The sequence below is a fragment of the Drosophila innubila genome (assembly GCF_004354385.1).
Source record: "Drosophila innubila isolate TH190305 chromosome 2R unlocalized genomic scaffold, UK_Dinn_1.0 1_C_2R, whole genome shotgun sequence".
NCBI lineage: Eukaryota > Metazoa > Arthropoda > Insecta > Diptera > Drosophilidae > Drosophila > Drosophila innubila.
Window position 1 is genome coordinate 8075732 of NW_022995374.1, and position 20778 is coordinate 8096509.

At 35.9% G+C, this 20778-nt stretch overlaps 1 protein-coding gene across 1 annotated transcript in view; it reads left to right on the forward strand.

Annotated features, from left to right (window-relative positions):
- Positions 1-6897: 6897 nt before the first annotated feature.
- LOC117782952 (exostosin-1) overlaps positions 6898-20778 on the forward strand; it is a 68506-nt gene continuing 54625 nt past the window's right edge. Inside the window, exon 1 of the mRNA XM_034620071.1 lies at positions 6898-8424. Within this exon, the coding sequence (XP_034475962.1) occupies positions 7637-8424 (788 nt within the window). The 5' untranslated portion in view covers positions 6898-7636. The remainder of the gene's footprint in view (positions 8425-20778) is intronic.

Below are 20778 nucleotides of genomic sequence, written 5' to 3' on the forward strand. Positions count from 1 at the left end.
AAAATAATATAATTTATATAAAAGTTAAAAAGTTAAAAATAACAAAAAATGCATTATTTAATTTAATACATAATATATAATACATATAATATCATTTCAGCATATGTTTTGAGTAAGTGAGGCTTAAATAATATAATAGTAAAAGCAGCTTACATTTTACCAATTCTGTTTTTTTCAAAAGCTAAAAAAATTCAAGAAAAACCAAAACAGAATCTTCTCCAAAATGTTGGAGGTTTACAATTTTTGTGTGGTATAAACAAATTATAGTATGTACTTTTAATGCACGGGCAAAGCCGATTACGATTGTTGGCTATAAGAGTACTCCGTTTTAGCCATATAGAAGTGGAAAATAAAGTTGTGGACCAACTTAAAGTAATGTCATAAATTTTGTAGCTACTTAAAGAGGGGAGGCGGGGTAGGATATGGGGTTGGGTGAGCTATTGCACAAGGAGCTGACTGAGCATCCTTTGTCTGTTGCTGCTCCTTGGCTGCAATCCGTTGTCTAGCAACTAATGAATTTATGTTGCTGTTGTTGGTGCTACAAACTTGAACCAAAAATCATGATTGTTATGTGGTCTATTCCTTAGCTTTTCTTAATGTTTGCTAGTTCTCTCCGCAACAAGATGATATCTCACATTTATGCCAAAGAGCAACCACAAAGTTGCCAAGGAACAGCATTTGGGGTGTGGGAGTGGTCGGAATAAATCGAATTCTTTCATTAGCATGCAACGCTGCGGCGCACAATTCATCAAAGTTTTGCCACTAAGTACGAGTGTTCCCAACAGCCAAAGCAGCAGCAACTTCAGAAGCACCAGCTGCAAAACACCTAAAAGTATGCTATGATTATATACAACTTGCAGAAAACGAGAGAGCTCGCCTGAATAAGACCTAACAAAAATAGCATGTAATTTTAATAACTTTAAGTTTCATTTATTATTGTTTATTATGATTTATAGTGTGAGCTCTGATATATCCTAAGAATAAAAAAAATTATTTTATGTGAAAAAAATCCAAAATTAAAATTGATTTTTATTTTCAGTAAGAAATAAAACTCAAGGAATTATAATTAAATGATCAAAATGACATTCCGCTTGAAAATCGGTTAATTTTTGATGAAGTTATGAGAGATCAAAGTTTTTGAAAAAATGTCAAGGGGTAGGTATGGAAAATTGGATGTTAGATGGGCTTAGAATCGAAAAAATATCAAATTTTCTAGATGATAAAAATTTAAATGCAGAATCAATTTAAAGGCCAAATCTTGATTAAAATGATATTCCGCTTGAAAATCGGTTAATTTTTGATGAAGTTATGAGAGATCAAAGTTTTTGAAAAAATGTCAAGGGGTAGGTATGGAAAATTGGATGTTAGATGGCTTGGTATCGAAAAAATATCAAATTTTCTAGATGATAAAAATTTAAATGCAGTATCAATTTAGAGGCCAAATCATGATCAAAATGACATTCCGCTTGAAAATCGGTTAATTTTTGATGAAGTTATGAGAGACCAAAGTTTTTGAAAAAATGTCAAGGGGTAGGTATGGAAAATTGGATGATAGATGGCTTGGTATCGAAAAAATATCAAATTTTCTAGATGATAAAAATTTAAATGAAGAATCAATTAAGAGACCAAATCATGATCAAAATGACATTCCGCTTGAAAATCGGTTAATTTTTGATGAAGTTATGAGAGATCAAAGTTTTTGAAAAAATGTCAAGGGGTAGGTATGGAAAATTGGATGTTAGATGGCTTGGTATCGAAAAAATATCAAATTTTCTAGATGATAAAAATTTAAATGCAGTATCAATTAAGAGGCCAAATCATGATCAAAATGACATTCCGCTTGAAAATCGGTTAATTTTTGATGAAGTTATAAGAAACCAAAGTTTTTGAAAAAATGTCAAGGGGTAGGTATGGAAAATTGGATGATGGCTTGGTATCGAAAAAATATCAAATTTTCTAGATGATAAAAATTTAAATGCAGAATCAGTTTAGAGGCCAAATCATGATCAAAATGACATTCCGCTTGAAAATCGGTTAATTTTTGATGAAGTTATGAGAGATTAAAGTTTTTGAAAAAATGTCAAGGGGTAGGTATGGAAAATTGGATGATAGATGGCTTGGTATCGAAAAAATATCAAATTTTCTAGATGATAAAAATTTAAATGCAGAATCAGTTTAGAGGCCAAATCATGATCAAAATGACATTCCGCTTGAAAATCGGTTAATTTTTGATGAAGTTATGAGAGATCAAAGTTTTTGAAAAAATGTCAAGGGTAGGTATGGAAAATTGGATGTTAGATGGCTTAGAATCGAAAAATATCAAATTTTCTAGATGATAAAATTTAAATGCAGAATCAATTAGAGGCCAAATCATGATCAAAATGACATTCCGCTTGAAAATCGGTTAATTTTGATGAAGTTATGAGAGATCAAAGTTTTGAAAAAATGTCAAGGGTAGGTATGGAAAATTGGATGTTAGATGGCTTAGAATCGAAAAATATCAAATTTTCTAGATGATAAATATTTAATGCAGAATCAATTTAGAGGCCAAATCATGATTAAAATGATATTCCGCTTGAAAATCGGTTAATTTTTGAAGTTATGAGAGATCAAAGTTTTTGAAAAAATGTCAAGGGGTAGGTATGGAAAATTGGATGATAGATGGCTTGGTATCGAAAAAATATCAAATTTTCTAGATGATAAAAATTTAAATGCAGAATCAATTTAGAGACCAAATCATGATCAAAATGACATTCCGCTTGAAAATCGGTTAATTTTGATGAAATTATGAGAGATCAAAGTTTTTGAAAAAATGTCAAGGGTAGGTATGGAAAATTGGATGATGGCTTGGTATCGAAAAAAATATCAAATTTTCTAGATGATAAAAATTTAAATGCAGAATCAATTTAGAGGCCAAATCATGATCAAAATGACATTCCGCTTGAAAATCGGTTAATTTTTGATGAAGTTATGAGAGATCAAAGTTTTTGAAAAAATGTCAAGGGGTAGGTATGGAAAATTGGATGTTAGATGGGCTTAGAATCGAAAAAATATCAAATTTTCTAGATGATAAATATTTAATTGCATTATCAATTTAGAGGCCAAATCTTGATCAAAATGACATTCCGCTTGAAAATCGGTTAATTTTTGATGAAGTTATGAGAGATCAAAGTTTTTGAAAAAATGTCAAGGGGTAGGTATGGAAAATTGGATGTTAGATGGCTTGGTATCGAAAAAATATCAAATTTTCTAGATGATAAAAATTTAAATGCAGTATCAATTAAGAGGCCATATCATGATCAAAATGACATTCCGCTTGAAAATCGGTTAATTTTTGATGAAGTTATGAGAGATCCAAAGTTTTGAAAAAATGTCAAGGGTAGGTATGGAAAATTGGATGATAGATGGCTTGGTATCGAAAAATATCAAATTTTCTAGATGATAAAATTTAAATGCAGAATCAGTTTAGAGGCCAAATCATGATCAAAATGACATTCCGCTTGAAAATCGGTTAATTTTGATGAAGTTATGAGAGATTAAAGTTTTGAAAAATGTCAAGGGTAGGTATGGAAAATTGGATGATAGATGGCTTGGTATCGAAAAAATATCAAATTTTCTAGATGATAAAAATTTAAATGCAGAATCAGTTTAGAGGCCAAATCATGATCAAAATGACATTCCGCTTGAAAATCGGTTAATTTTTGATGATGAGAGATCAAAGTTTTTGAAAAAATGTCAAGGGGTAGGTATGGAAAATTGGATGTTAGATGGGCTTAGAATCGAAAAAATATCAAATTTTCTAGATGATAAATATTTAAATGCAGTATCAATTAAGAGGCCAAATCATGATCAAAATGACATTCCGCTTGAAAATCGGTTAATTTTTGATGAAGTTATGAGAGATCAAAGTTTTTGAAAAAATGTCAAGGGGTAGGTATGGAAAATTGGATGTTAGATGGGCTTAGAATCGAAAAAATATCAAATTTTCTAGATGATAAATATTTAATTGCATTATCAATTTAGAGGCCAAATCTTGATTAAAATGATATTCCGCTTGAAAATCGGTTAATTTTTGATGAAGTTATGAGAGATCAAAGTTTTTGAAAAAATGTCAAGGGGTAGGTATGGAAAATTGGATGATAGATGGCTTGGTATCGAAAAAATATCAAATTTTCTAGATGATAAAAATTTAAATGCAGAATCAATTTAGAGACCAAATCATGATCAAAATGACATTCCGCTTGAAAATCGGTTAATTTTTGATGAAATTATGAGAGATCAAAGTTTTTGAAAAAATGTCAAGGGGTAGGTATGGAAAATTGGATGTTAGATGGCTTGGTATCGAAAAAATATCAAATTTTCTAGATGATAAAAATTTAAATGCAGTATCAATTTAGAGGCCAAATCATGATCAAAATGACATTCCGCTTGAAAATCGGTTAATTTTTGATGAAGTTATGAGAGACCAAAGTTTTTGAAAAAATGTCAAGGGGTAGGTATGGAAAATTGGATGTTAGATGGCTTGGTATCGAAAAAATATCAAATTTTCTAGATGATAAAAATTTAAATGCAGAATCAATTTAGAAGCCAAATCATGATCAAAATGACATTCCGATTGAAAACTTGGTCAGCTTTCTTCAAGTTATGACAATTGGAAGTTTGTCAACTTTTTAACTTAACTTATTGTCCAACTTAATAAACACCTTGTACTCTTTAAGTACAGGGTGAAAAGTAGTAGAAGTGGAAGAAGTCCAGCGTGTGCATGATTGATTAACTTTCGTGGGCGTTATCCTGTAATTTAGCAAAAGACGGACAAGTGCACATAGAAAACGAGCAAAAATAACTGTAAATACAGTGTCAAAAAAATAGAGAGAAAAAGGAAAAAGCAAAACGGAAGCGCAGCAAACGGTAGACGATGACGAGGACGACGGCTGACACTTAATTAGAAGCGCCGGAAACGGAAACGGAAACGAAATGCATGTTCATGCCAACGGGGTAACCTGTCGTATGCAACGTCCGCTAGAGATGCACACACACGAAAATATTTATCATTCGAGTTGTAGAACTTTTTATTAATTATTATAATTTCTGTTGTATAATTTAGAGATGAATTTAACATTTTTTTGCCAACACGTATGCTAAAAGTTATGTCAGAGCAATTCATTTCCGGCTGACACTAGCAGATCTCTAGGGAGCAGCTGTTGCTGTTCCATAATCTTCAAAATCATCCGTCTATCCTTGCATCCGCCCATCCTCCCATCCAGCAACAAATGCAAGTGCAGCGCACAGACTGTGACGACAAAATTAAATTCTACACACAAAAGTCAAGGATGCCTCCTGCAATTTGTTTTGACTTGGCTGCCGTCTGTTCTCGTCTCGGTTCTCTCTGTGTATGATGAAAGGATGCCTGAAGTGCTTGTGCTCCAGCATCTATTTTTTATTAGCCCTTCGCTGATTTGATTTGCATGTGAGGCAACAACTTATAAAGCCATAAAGACAACAAAAGCAGCGACAGGGGGGGAAACCATGGTGAAGCAGCTGCCTGGCATATTTCGTTGGGGTTGTTATCTATGTGGGCACATCATAATTGCGGACAAGGTGGGAGATGGGGGCGGGGGCGGGGGCGTGGGCGACATTCCTGTGCATAATTGAAATTCCAGCCTAAACGCGTTTGTAACGGGAAATTGCGCGGCCAAAAAGGCGGCCGGAGCCGGAGACGGAGGCGGATACGGATGCGACCAGGCAACGTCCAAAAATTTCTGTTTTTTTGGGTCCTTGCATCTGACAGCCTGTTTGTATTTGTATATAGCGTAATTAGTTTAGTGCGTTCTACTTGCCCTGTTAATTACTTTTACAATAATAATTTAAAACAAACAAAATGTACAGTTGGTCAAGTAATTGTTATGATGAACTCAAAAATTCTTATATTAACACATTTAGTTTTTTCTTATTTTATTAAAGTTTTATTAAGTTGTTCTTAGCAGAGATCCCAAATAAAAGAATTTTTATTATTTATTATGAAAATATATACATATTTTTTCTAAAAGTATTAAAGTAAATTGTATGAAATATTGAGTGTTTTTGGGATTATTTTTACTTAGAAAATAAAGTACCTAAAAAATATATATATTTTCTGTCATACAAATACAAGACTAACTGTGTATTCCTTTGGGTGTAATTAAAAATACATTCCATTTGCAATGCATGCATCAAAGTGTCATTTAAATCATGTATTTTGCGCCTGTAATGTAATCAATTCGGCCAAACAATAATTATTGGCCACTCGCACATGTTGTTGTAGTTGTGTAATTATATTCGATAAACATATTGCGCTCAAGGGAAATGTATTATTCGACGCCTGCTGCTGCCGCCCACGTACACACCACATGTAACAGCAACTGCAGCAACAACATAAAATTTGAATTGTTGAATCAGTCGAACAGCTGATCAGTTGGCTGCGTGGCGTTGCCACCTAATTGCGTGCGCACAATGATGGGCGCGTAGTGCGCATGATTGCTTTTTCCAGGAGTTGAAAGAATACTTTTCCAAGCAAGGCTTGTTGGCCAAAGGCATTAATGTGCCTCTGACAGTACACGCCGAGCTATCAAAACGCATTCAAGAGGAGCGCGCATTAAAACAGGCGGCAATAAATTTACATATTGTTGAACAGTGCAGCGTGTGTTGCACCAAACAATATTAATCGTGTTAAAAACTTAGATCTGAGTGACAATAAAAACAGAATATTTGATAAGCATAGAAACAGCAAAGTGCATATAGTTTTAATTGTTTATAATAGTTTTTTTAATTGTTTAAAAGTTAACGTCTGCAGCAGTGCTGCCAGTGCTTGGCAACTCTGCCAATGTTTTGACAGTTGGCTAACGCTCTCTCAGTCGCTCTCTTAATCAGTGGCTCTCCGCTGACGAAAATGTTTCGTGTTGCGTTGTGTTGTCGCGTTCGCATTGTTTATAAAACAAATTAATTATATTTATTATTAGTTTAAGAGCTAAAGTGGTTTAAATTGTGCAATGCTACCACACGCGCTTCATAAATGCGCGAGAGCATAAATAATGCTGCCTGCCAAGTCGTCGTGGTCGTCGCCGTCGCCAGCGCTGTCGACGCCGAATTCGTCGCGCCACCAAATGAAAAAAATACATATTAGAAAAATGCTTAAATATATTAATACAAATTGAATAATAATAAGCAAAACGTGGTGTTTAACGTTGAATATGTGTGTGCAACGTTTATCCAAGTGAAATGTGTATGGAAAAATCGCGCGCAAAGACGTCGCAGACAACAACAAAAACATTAAAGAGAGGAGAAATTGAGCGAGAGAGAGGGGCGCCGCTGCCGCTGTCGTTGCTGCTGCTGCTGCTCAGCCAGCACGAAAAACAACAATAACAAACAAGAAAAAAATAATCAAAATGCGCCTTGACTAAGGCAAAAGACTTAAAGAAGCAGCAGTCGCTTCTCCTTCTCTCCATCTTCCCACCCGCAATCAACCAAATTACCAAAAATCAACTTAGTGCAACACCTTGAAGCAACTGGAATTCGACAGCACTCTTAGCTGCAACTGCACCACTGAGCAACCTCTGAGCACCCAGCAGTACCCACTCAATACCCAGCTGGACTTGTCAGCATGCAGGCGAAGAAGCGTTATATACTTGTCTTTGTCTCCTGTGCATTTCTGGCCTATTGCTACTTTGGCGGCTATAGGCTGAAATTGGCACCGCATCGTCCACGTCGCGCCCAGCACGAGTCGGCCAAAGATGGTGGCGTGCAACCTTATGCACAATTGCCCAGCTTCATCGGCTATGAGCATCGCAAGCCGCTGTCCAATGACTCAATTGTGGCATTTCCCACTGCCAAAAGGAAGTCATCAGTAGCTGGATGTCGCATGGAGACGTGTTTCGATTTTACCAAATGCTATGACCAATTTCTGGTCTACGTTTACCCGCCGGAGCCACTCAATTCGCTAGGCGCGGCACCGCCTAGCTCGGCCAACTATCACAAGATACTCACTGCCATACAGGAGTCACGATATCATACCAGCGATCCCGCCGCCGCCTGCCTCTTTGTGCTGGGCATCGATACGCTGGATCGTGACTCTCTATCCGAGGATTATGTGCGTAATGTGCCATCGCGTTTGGCCCGTCTACCGCATTGGAATAATGGACGCAATCACATCATCTTCAATCTGTATTCGGGCACATGGCCAGACTATGCGGAGCATTCACTTGGCTTTGACGCCGGCGAAGCCATTTTGGCCAAGGCCAGCATGAGTGTGCTCCAAATGCGTCATGGATTCGACGTCAGCATTCCGCTCTTCCACAAACAGTTCCCATTGCGTGCCGGCGCCACGGGTTCCGTGCACTCCAACAATTTTCCCGCCAACAAAAAGTATTTACTGGCATTTAAAGGCAAACGGTAAGTGCACTCCAACAATTTTCACCAAATGTTGACGCATTCATTAATTAATGCGAGGACGATATATTGACAATTTGACTATAAACTAGTTATTGGCAATGTGAGTTGGAAAACCCTTTATAGACTTCCCCTTTATTACTTTCCTGTAGAACTCGGTCAGGCAGCAAATTGCAGGTTGCAGCCATCGATTGCAATACTTTGCAGTAGAAATGTTGCCAGCTCCAATTTTTGGTGCCATTCAAATTGAAAAATTGTCTAGCAACGCGTCCCATTCATCATGTCATGTGGCCAGTGCTGGCAATGCAGCTTTTTTCTCATCAAATCTGGCTATTTAAAAAGTTCCATTGCGGAAGAGAATCAAAAACAGCGGACAGCGGGAATATTTATACTGTTTTTAAGTTGGAAAGCATTCCAGCTTTTTCTAAGTTGACAAAGCATAAATTCACAATAAAAACCAATACAAAAACGTGTAATTTTGATATTTGTTATATTTAAATTTGCACAACATTTTTTGTTTTTGTATATGTATCTTTGAAATGAACATTTTTTTCTATACAATAAAATAGACGGTCTAAAAATAATTAAATCAGCATTATGATAATTGCCTATATTAAGGCAAAATATTAAAAAATTTTAAAATATCATCTTTATTTTAATTCATTTTTCATTGAAAACTTTGGGGTTTTTCAACTTTTTCTCACTAAAAACTTAGTTTTTTGCGACTCAAAAGTTGGCAGCACTTTATATGGCTCCCCACTCATACTCTCCTACTCTTCTACTCGCTCTTGCTCTCGCTCCTGCTCTCGCTCCTGCTCGTGCTCTTGGTTGTCCTTTGCTTTTGTTGCGCTTTTGTTTGTCTTCGCTTTATTGTTGTTTACTCGCTTGTAGCGCCCACTTTTGCCACTGGTGCTTCTTTTGACATGTAACTCGATTCAATAACAGGCCCCCAGGCTATACAGTCTGCAGACCATCGGGCAGGTGAAGAGAAGAGAGAGAGAGGCGACTCGCCTCTGACCTCTCGCTTATTGTTTGCTACTGCTACTATTGCTGTTATGTGGGAGTCGCCACCTGTGCCTGACAACAAACCTGGTCAGCAATGTCCCTCTCCTGGCGACATGAGCTCATTGTGCTCTAATTTAAAATTGATTTTTGCTTTTTGTGCAAGCCACATACAACTTCCACTTTGTATATAACTTCTCGCTTGGAGTTGGAATTGTCAACAATTCTTGAAAGTCTTCATTAATTGAAGTGGCGGATGCACAATTAACACTGGCGAAGAAGAAGAGAATGAATGATGGCAATTAATAAATTTATGTGGAAAGGACAATGAAAACGCGTTGTCATCGTCCTGGCTCTCTCCTGCTCTTGATAACTGCGACCGTTTAAAATGAAGCCATCAGCATGCAAATGTATGGTTTTAAGTGTGTAGGTGTGTGGGTCTTTGGGTCGCACTCAAGTGGACTGCAACTTGCGGATGGCGGACTTGTGGTTGCCCACCCAGCGATGTGGCACGCTGGCGACATTTTGCCATAAGATTAACACAAGCAACAACACTAACAACAATGACAGCAGCAGCTGGAGCACGTTTGAGGGCACACCAAAGTGATGTTAAAGTTGTTAATAACACACACAGATACACACCCATTCACACACACACATCCACACACCCCCACACACATACACACAAAGTGTGAGCCAGGATGAAGTCCTGGTGCTCGAGCTGGACGCATGGACAATTAAAAGCGAAAGCTACAGCGTATATCAAGCCACTTTACAATTATATGTGCCACAAACAACAGTGGAATTGGGTTTCATGACTGCCAGATACTGTGCCATTAGAGTAGGTCCTGTAGGATTAAGTAAAGGAAAATTCAGGGCAATAAAATGTAGTATTCCTGCATATCAGATTGAAAATTACTTAAAATTTAATTTTTTAATGGATTCGCAACCGAAATAATTACTTTTTCAAGTACCGAAAACCGAAACTTTTTTCCAGGTACGATGAATTTTTTAAAAATAATTGTTTTGTTTTAAATTTGCATTACGTTAACAAATAATTTAAATTTTAATGTGTACAGTTGCTAGATTCTTTGTGTGTCCAACTTCAAACTGTCATAACTTTATCAAATCTTAACCGATTTTCAAGCGGTATGCAGTTTTGATCATGGTTTGGTTTCTATGTTCATTCTGCAAATTGACATAACAATAATTAACTTGAATAAATTAGTAATTAGTAGAAAAGAACACTTAAACATTTTAAATTGTAGACCGTACCGTAGATAATTACCGATTTTTACAGGATACCGATATACCCAATATGTTTGTTGTAATAGGTATATCCCAGCACATGTAGTATAGTCATTGGATGGCAGACAACTCTCACACTATCACAGGGTCACTGATACACCTACACACACACACGCACACACGCACACATTTACATACTTAGTTGCCTAGCGACCCTCTGTGAATTCGCTTTTCTACGATACGATGGAAAGTTTTTCTTTTCGCATTTAATTGCTCCTCGTTTCTGCTTTTCGCTCACCCCACTTCCTATCTCTCTTCCTCTCTCTCTCTCTCCCTCTATCTCTATCTCTTTCTCTGTCTACCTCTTACACTTGCAGTGTATTACATGTGGTAGATTGCTGTGAGTTAATCTGCGGTTGGAAGCTGATTTTGGCATTTGGCAGTTTTGCTTTGGTAGAACCCCTCAATGCTTATGCTTTTCGAAGCTTACTTCACAGATAAACAAGCTACAAACGACTCTCTATCAGCTCGTTATCATATCAGTTCATGTATAGACATTACATTATCATGAGTAACGGCATATGAAGACTGATTCAGTGTCGAAAGGTTATCTATGGCTTCTTGGTAATTTCATATAATTATAGTATTAAATGTTGGATCCAGTTAAAGCTAACATTTTCATATTTGTCTTAATAATACCTAAAAATTGTAAATAAGAGTACAATGTAATTTATAGAAATATATTTAATTTAAGAACCTATTGATGAATTCGTATATTGATTGGATTATGTCAAGTATGTGCATATATTTACTGGGCTCTAAAAAATGTTATAATTTCAAAATACATTTTCAGCTGATACGCTGGGATTCAGAGAAATAATGCATTATGTAGTAAGATATTCCAATCTTATACAATGGTACAATAAAACGGACAGTTTCAGTGGATAATCTTTAATTCTTGTCTGTCACAAACTGTATATAAAATTTTACAACATAAACGTGATATTTTCCGTAATTTGAAAGTTTTTATGATTAGCTTTTTCGCACACTGATGTGACATTTACATGTGTTCCTTGAACTTTTATGGTATTGCAATTGACTTTCAGCAAATAGAAATCAATTTGGCAACAAATTCCATTTTACTCCCTTGATACTCGGTGTCAAGTTTATGTCCCATTTCCCCACATATCGTACAGTAAAAGCAAACTAAACTTTCACACCTCAACCCAACAAAAGTCGGTTGTACTCGTATACAACTTCAAAGTGAAATGCATGCCACACAGTTTGCCCCATGGCTTCCTGTCACGTTCGTGCTTCTTATTAACTTTTCATATCTTAGTTCATGATGTGCGAATTTCATATGCTACGATATACAAACATATTATGGCAGCTATTCCCCAACATTTACCGCAATCGCCAACATTTTGTCACAATTTCTGGTGCTTAATAGAAACCCCAATCCAGCGATAACAACGATAACAACAACGACATCAACTTGATATTAAGTTTTTTATTGACCCAGTTATGTGCTGGTTTTTTTGCAATTAGGGTTAAAAATTGTTTGGCTATTGTCAAAGTTTGCGCCATTTATACATGTCTTTTGGGTTTATTTTTTGCCATTTAGATCGCACGCATGTTTCTTACTGTTAATACAACTTTATACGACTTTACAATCACTTTTATACCTTGCCACCCATTCTATTATGAACTAGTAATCCTTTAACTCTTTACTTTTATGATAAAATTAATATTTGCTTGAAAATCGATAAAATTCTTTAAATTTTCAAATTTTACATTTTATTTAAAATTAAACAAATATTAAAATCTAAAACGTAGTACAGGGTATCTGTTTTCCCATACACTCTCACTGCTATTTGATTATTATTGTTGTTCTCATTAAAAGCAACAGCGCAGGAATAGAAAATCATTAGTTCATTTTGTTTTTTTTTTCTATTATTTGGACAAAAAACCGATTGAGCGTAAGTTGGGGTATGGGAAGGATGGATAGGGGATTGGGAATTCGTAGAGCGCGGTTTGATTAACTAGAGGCAGTCGGAAAAATGTTTGCCCATGGTTGCAAAAATCTCCAATACACTCGAATATTTGCTGGCTTCAAGTTGAATATTGCTTTTGGGCTCTCTGGCATTTCGCATGCAGCTCATGTCGATGGCTATTGGCAACAGGGTGGTTAAATGGACCGTTATACGTTTGGTGGATGGTGAATGGTGGGAGTGGTGGCTGAGTGTAGTTTTCCAATAAAGGGAAGGAATGAGGTTTCTCCCAATACCAATTGCATTTTACAGCGCACATTTTTGCGCTCTTTGAAATTGCTCAAATCAATTCGATGCGGTTGCAGTTTCGTTTCAGTTTCTAAAATCAGCCAGCTCCCCATGCCGGCTATTGACTTAATTCATTTCGCCAAATCAGCAACAAGGGGGCGTGGCAGTTGCCAAATGCTGTAATTATCTTCTGCCTCGAAACATACAAGTGTGGTAAATAATATGCCAACGATTATTTATCCTTCGCTTGAAGCATTTTTTCATATATTGGCCAGTTGCAATTTCCACTTTCTTTGACCAATAAATCGTAATAAATAAATGAATCTGTATTTATTCATTCATTGTATTAAATTTATTATGTGAGTTGTGGTAAAGTTATGTTTATAAAATTTCGTGCACCTAAACTTTATTCATGGAAATAAAAATATATATCTTAAGATAAGTTTTAGGCAAATAAATAACTAAATATGTTGAAAGCTTAAATAGCATTGATGCCATATGTTGTTAAAAATCAAGTAAAAAGGTTCACTTTACTCAATATAACTGGTAATTAATGGTGTTAGGGAAGAATATATTTAAAAACAATTATGGTTTTTGCGATCAATCTCACTTTGAACATCTGAAATTCGTACAGTGCTTAGAAATAGATTTCTCTTTTCCTTGCAATTTTATTATTGTTCTCGTACTGTCATCAATCGCTTTTCGGTCTAATAAACTTTAAGCTTTTTTTTTATCCATTTATCCATTTATTGGAAAAGTGCTTCTAAAGTTAATTTGCCGCCACATTGATTGCTCGGCACATAGGATATAAAAAATTATTTATGCTCTCCAAGCTGGCTTCTATTTTGGAAAATTGGTGTTCGGCTGGATTCCACTCCTCACTGCTTACTTCTGTTCTCATGGAAAGTTGTCACTTAAACGGCAAATCTGCATAAGAATACGAAGAGATAAAAAGAAATGCGAGTTAATGTCACTCAGACAATGCCCCGACGACAGCAGCTGAAATTTGAGACAATTTAGCAAGAGTTTTAAATTGCTGGCGGCTGTCCAGCTTGCTGACTGACTTCACTGTCCATCAAATGGGACGTCGCATCGTTAGATAAACCCATATTCCAGTCACCGATAAGTCGCCTGGGCGCGTAATGAGTTTCTTTAGCATTGAAGAGTCTGACAGGAGAGTGGAAAGTGGCGGCTTGTAATATTTCACACGCCTCTAAAGAGGGATGGAAACTTTAACATGAAGCCCTGTATTGAGCTGCTTTAAATGGTGGCTCAGTTTCTAGTGCTTTCTGGTGGCACGTGCCGCCAATAAGGAAACAAATCGTATAAACTGTTTGAGCCGCTTACACGTCATAAGTAAAAGTGCCAACTCGGCTGTTGTTGCCCCATTGCTTTGGGGGTGGCTTGGTGGCGACTTAGGCAACTTGCCGCTCCATGCTTGTGGCAGATAAGGTTACGACTCGCCACTCTTCTGGTTATTGGCATCCAAGCAAACAAAATCTGTAGCCTATAATCAATTCAAGGCATCCACATTGTGCATATCTTAAAGCGTAAACCACATCTCGCGATTCGCCAATAAAAGTATCGGGTTGTTTTTATTTGCCCTATCGCCAGCTGGTAACATAATTCACTTAAATTCTTTAAATGGCACCATTTTGAGATCTTTTGTGGATTATTTTCAGTTAGAACTTAAGGGACCGTTACTTTTATAAGTTTTAAAATTAAGTTTCAAATATTATTCCGTTACTTTTATTTTAAAATAAAAAAATATCATCTCTTAACTTTAGAGTTTTAAAAATATTTACTTTCGTATACCAATAATCTACCGAGCTGTCTATCTATCCTAAAAATTTCCCAGGGTATGTCATAGTCAAGCAATCTTGAATAGAGCATTCATATTTGATTTTTTTTGTGAACATTTACATTAAATTTTAAAGTATTCACATTTAATGTCTTGCTTTCCTTTTGGCATCATAAAACAATTTCTTTTACTTTTTATGCATTTGAAAAAAAAAAGTTTCTCTTTTTTACACATTTTATGTTTAAAGCGAAAAGTTATTTATATTTTTTGGGATTTTCTTTACATTTTTTTAACAATATTCTGCACAAGCTACGAGTATCTCGGCAGAAATTCCACATTTGCTTAGTTCATTTCATCATCAGGTCCATCTAGGCTAATTAACATTCCTTCAGTTGTAAGAGCCCCAAAAGTTTTTGCACTCAACTTGACTGGAACTCTCGACCATTTTATCCACTTACAAGTTCTGAGAATGCAACGGCCAACAAATTATAATTCAATTGTGCTTAATTGAGTGGTGCTACCATAGTCCAGTCCCTTTTCAGAGAAACCAGCAAAACCACCAGGCCACAACCACCCACAAATATTTCGCATTTAATTTTGTGATTATGTTTTCACATAATGCTTCCCAAAATAGATTGGTCGGTGAGTGAGGTTGCTGTAATAAAATTAAATTAATTTAATTGTAATTTAATTTTATATAATGTCTGAAATAGTCGACCTTTTGACTCACACATACGAGTATTTTGGCCTAAATATGAGCAGGTTCTCTGTCCACACACAACCATTGAGATTACTCTGTTACTTGGGAGTACAAAATTCTTTTTTAATTATGCCTATGTGTGTGTGTGTGTGTATGTTGGTTCTTTCACTTGTCTACCACAGCTGCTGGCCCACATTTCCTCCTACTGCTGCTGTTGTTGTGGTTTGGGTCTGTGCCATATGCGCATATGGCGCGAAATGAATTTTGCGCAAAAAAATGAACAACGGCAACAATCTACACACACACACACACACATACAGATGAAATAATAATATGTCATGTGTGCACTTTTGAACCCAAATTTCAAGCTTCCTCGCGATTTTTGTTACTGTTCCTGCAGCTGCTGCTATGCATTAACATTCCTTATTTATACTCCGTAGACAAAAATTGTTTATTAACACATTTAAATTACTTTAAAGAAAATTTGTAATCACTTTATTATTTGTATTTTTATTTATTATAATAATTTGCAGGGTGTGTGTTATTCGAGCTTTGTCTCATTTATTCGTAGAGTTAAAGGTTAAATAATGTTGCCTACTTTTTGGGAGAATCTTTAAAATTTATGCGCCGGTCAGGCCATAAACATAAACTATAGATGCTCTCGGCGTGTTAATATAATTATGATAAAATGCGTCACCGCAACGAGTTGAGTGGCCAAAAGCCAAAATGTAAGCTAACTTTTGTATCCTCTCTTGCCTGCCTCCCTGCCGTCTGTCATCTAGTGTTGCCTGCGCCCTCTTGTTGGCCAATTTGTTGCCAGAAACACGCAGCAACACTTGAGTACACGCGTAGAAAACAATAAATTTATAAACGCTTTGCCTGTGAGTTGGCAACACACTTGGTTTTTGGTGGGGTAGTCTGAAAAATGCGAGTGTCTGGAGAGAGGAGCACAACGAAAGAGAGAAAGAGAGAGAGAGTGAGAGAGAGGGTGATAGAGGGGAAAGAAAAGGCGTTTAGTCTGTACGTGCGTAGCAACGCAGTTTGTAAAGAATTCCATACGCTCTGTTGCCCGACTTTTTGCGTATGGGTTACAAATGCCTTGCATACCTCATACTCGGCAGGGTATCACAACTATAACAGAGCTGTTGACCAGGGTTAAAGTAAACTTGCCAGAAAATATATTCCAATTACCGAATATCTTTTTGTCAAAGCTAATTTAAACTACATGACAACAAAAAGATGAGAAACAGCTGCAACTACAGATAGTATATAAATTAAATCAATTAAACTATATTATTATTTAAATTCTTGGAGCCAATATTGTTATACAAAAAAGCCGGTATTTTCAATATCTGTAAACTAATACAAAAATTTTTGGAACCCAATCTATTGTAGTGCTTTTTTTTGGTTACTAAAAAATACAAAAATATATCCCAAAATTAAATCAAAATGAAATACTGAGCTACAATTAAGTTGTTTAACTATTTATAACTGGCAATTAAAGGGTATTCAAGCTTCCATGTGTCAACCTTGGTCTCTGTCTTCTATTTTCAAATATAATACTGAGTAAAGTGGGTAACAAAATGGAGTTGGTGAAATCGCAGGATACGGATGTGAAGGAATCGCGTCATGTGTGCGGTTGCTGTTACCAAACAATGAAACTTTATTTGCTGATCTCTTCTTTGGTTGTTTTTGTTGTTTTTGGTGTTATTGCATTTTCATTGTTTGTTATTTACTTTGGCACTTTGGCATTGTCACATTTTTAGTTTAGCCAGCGTTATTTATGAGCTAAAACGCCTGGTGTTGTCGCACGTTTCTAATAAATTGATTAAATTTCATGACACTTCATCATGCCAGAAAACAGTGGCAAACAACAACAACAACAATGAGAACAACCACAATTTGTGAGCTGTTTCAAGTGGTTTTTGAGCAACAACTTTGCCCATTAAGCATGGTACAACTTTGGCAATGCCTGTCGCTTATTCTCATTCTATCTCTCTTTTCCTTTGTCTCTTTGACTCTCCCGCTTTATCTACATCTCTAACAACGTCCTTGTGGCACTTGCGACAACTGCTATGTCATTTGGCAAGTTTTATTCCTTGATATGATTATTATTATGCATACAAAACTCATAAAAGTCCCACACAAAAAACCGCAGCAGATTTCTCTGCGCTAATTAACAGCACCCACTCCAATTTAAACAACAACAGCAACGTGAACGACAAGAACAACATTAGATCAGACATAATGAATATTTGAGAAGCGCTTTTTAATTGAATTTCCTTTTGCCTTTCCGTGCTCTAATAAACATTTGTCTTTTCTCTTTTTCTGCTGGAGGCAACAACAAAAGCCATATGCCAAAGGATTCTGTAATCAAATTAAAAACCTACTGAGGCGCATTCTAAATACGTACATAAGTACATAAATATATAAGTATGCAAATAATTACAGAGCAGACATACGAAAGTCGATTTAATTAAATTTCTCCTTTCCGCCTTTTCTCCATTTTCTCCTCTTGTTGGATTACTCGCTTTACAAATGAACTGTAGGAACCGAAAAAACGATGCAAAATGCACAATGAAATGTATAGAAAAAATATATTTAAATATCTCTGTCAATAGAGCAGAGAATCAAACGTAAAAATAATAAAAAGCATACAAAAAATGCTGTGGGTTTAACTTTTGTTTATTTATTTAGCTCATGTTTTTTTTCCAGAAATTTCTGCGGGCTGTGTTTGCTAATCAAAGGAGTTACAAAAAATAGCGGAAAGTTTTCAAATGTTATTACCACAATAATATTGACTTTAAATGTTGACTGCAAATTAAGTCAAATGCAGTACAGTTCCAATAAAATATTGTTGTTTCCCACAGCCAAATTAGGTACACGCCTTTGTTAATATTTTTGTTATATCTTCTGCGTAGAGTTCGTATCTCAAAAATATAAAACAGTTTAATAGTTTTTATATAGAAAGTTGATTAAAGCTTATGACTCTCGCTTTGGCAGACAACGTTACGCGTTGAGTTTTTAACCATAAAATCTACTCCAACTTTTGCTATGACACTTCAAATACCAGACTTTCCTTGCTTTTCTTTTATTTAATATGAATTTTTTATTTTTGTGCTGTTCGCTTTTGCTATCTCTTCAAAGTTGGCTTCATTTTTGCACTTCGCACTTTGCAGACTTCGGAACAAAAATATTTCTAACGCACTTTTGCTTTTATTTTACTGTTAATTTGATTCCATTTGCGTTGTGGCTGCTGTTGCTGTTGTTGCTGTGTGTGTAGGGTCAAGTCTTTTGCTTGGAATTTCTTCGTTTTGTAAAGGACTTTTCATGTGGATAATTAAACAAAATACCAACGTAAAAGGGCCAAAAATCTGCTAGAAAGAAAACCACATTGAAGCAGCAACGGCAACAACAAAAACAACAATTTTTTTCATTACATTGGATTTTTTTTATTTTTACCTAATACCCAAAGCAGTTTATGTGCGGTTGGGCGTGAATAAAAATGTTGAGCCTCTACTTTAGATAGTTAAAAGAAATTAAACAACTCGAAAAGGAATCACAAAAATTATTTTGAAAACTCATTTTGAGATACAATTTGGAGTATTTGGCTTAAAGCGGGAACAACTTGAATAGCATTTTGGCAATTGCATATCCGGCTAGTCAGGATATGGACTGGCTGCAATCGACAGAATGTGCTTCAATGGTTTTCTAATGGACTCTATCCGCTATTTAATGCATCCATACACACACACACACACACATCCTCTAACTCTGACTTCCATGTGTGCACATACTGAAGTAGCAGGCATCCAGGCATCCTGCCCCAGGCAATGTTCGTGCAGCGGCAATATAAGTTTGAAAAAGGCGCACACATTGGCAGCTTGTAAAGATTAATGATCAGCACAGACCGTTGGCTGGCCCGGTCCAGTGCAACATGATGCGATAATATGCGATTTGCTGCTGCCCGTCGTATCCATAAAAATCGCTTGATGCTGTTGCTGCAGCTCCTTCTGCTCCTGCTATTGACAGAGCAATCGCTGCAGAATAAAACGACGAATCGTCCTTCGCAAATCTCAAGTGTTCGAGTGCGTTTTTTTTTCCTCCTGCTTCTTCTGGAAATGACCTAAACATTTGGCATGCATGAAGTTATTCAATAAAATAAAAATTGAATAGCTTTCTGCAAAAAAAGGAATAAAAATTTCTATTTGAGTTTATCCCAAAGAGTATGTTGCCCACAAGTTTGCAGTTTTCTCAGCCATTCACCGTACAAATATAAGAAATCGACATAGTTTTTTGCATTGTACAATAATATAAATCCAATCAAAAATTGAAGCTGCTAACGAAATGTGTTTCAATAGTGAAAATATAGAAAAAAATATAAAGAGCAGCAAATAAGATCGACTATTGCCTGTGGAAAATTTTCTTGAATTATCGGAATCAGATACCTATAATAATATATTGATTTTTTTTATGTATGAATATATTCAATCTTTCGTTAGATTTGAGACCTATTTAAGTTTTCAAAGTACAATTTTTCAATTATACATCTTATAATAATTATAATTATACAAACTTGTTCCAAGTTTCACTTTTTAATTGGATTCGCAAAATATTGTATAGTATACTGTCAGGATCCCATAATATATTGGAAAAATATCAGTCTTTCTACTTTCATTTGATTTTTTTTAAAAGTTCCGAAAAGTATGCTTTGCTGAAAATAATTAGAAAGTGAAACTTCAAAATGTTTCACTGGCTAAAATTTTAAGCAACTCAAATAAAAATTGACAATAATTTATTTAAAGTTATCTGAAGCTTGCATGGATTGGCAAATGTTTTTAAATATTTCTGTCTCTTTTGCTGCCCTATTTGTGGTATAATTTCATTGCCTACTTTTGAGCGCCGTTCCGGCCAACAAATTCAATTTGAGAGCGTTAAACGCAATATTCATTAAAATAATGTTGCCAGCTCCACGGTACAAGAGCATCAAAGTCAACAACAGCCGCAACTTCAACCACTGAGGATGCCACAGAGGCACAGTGCAGCAATTCACTGATGATGCACTGCAGCTGTTGCTGCAGCTGCTGCATTTAGCATTTTGAAAATCCGCTCAGTGCTGCAAATTGTGCTGCGTTTTACCAACTTTTATGTTCACACATACACACATGCACACTTTACACGCACACACACACACACACATATATATCTGTATGTATGAAGAGAGAGAAAGATAGCAAACCAAGTGCAAACTACAAACTGTGAGTACTTCATGCATATGCTGCAGTAATTGCCGCCGTGCCGCTGATTACACTTCAACAGCCGCCACA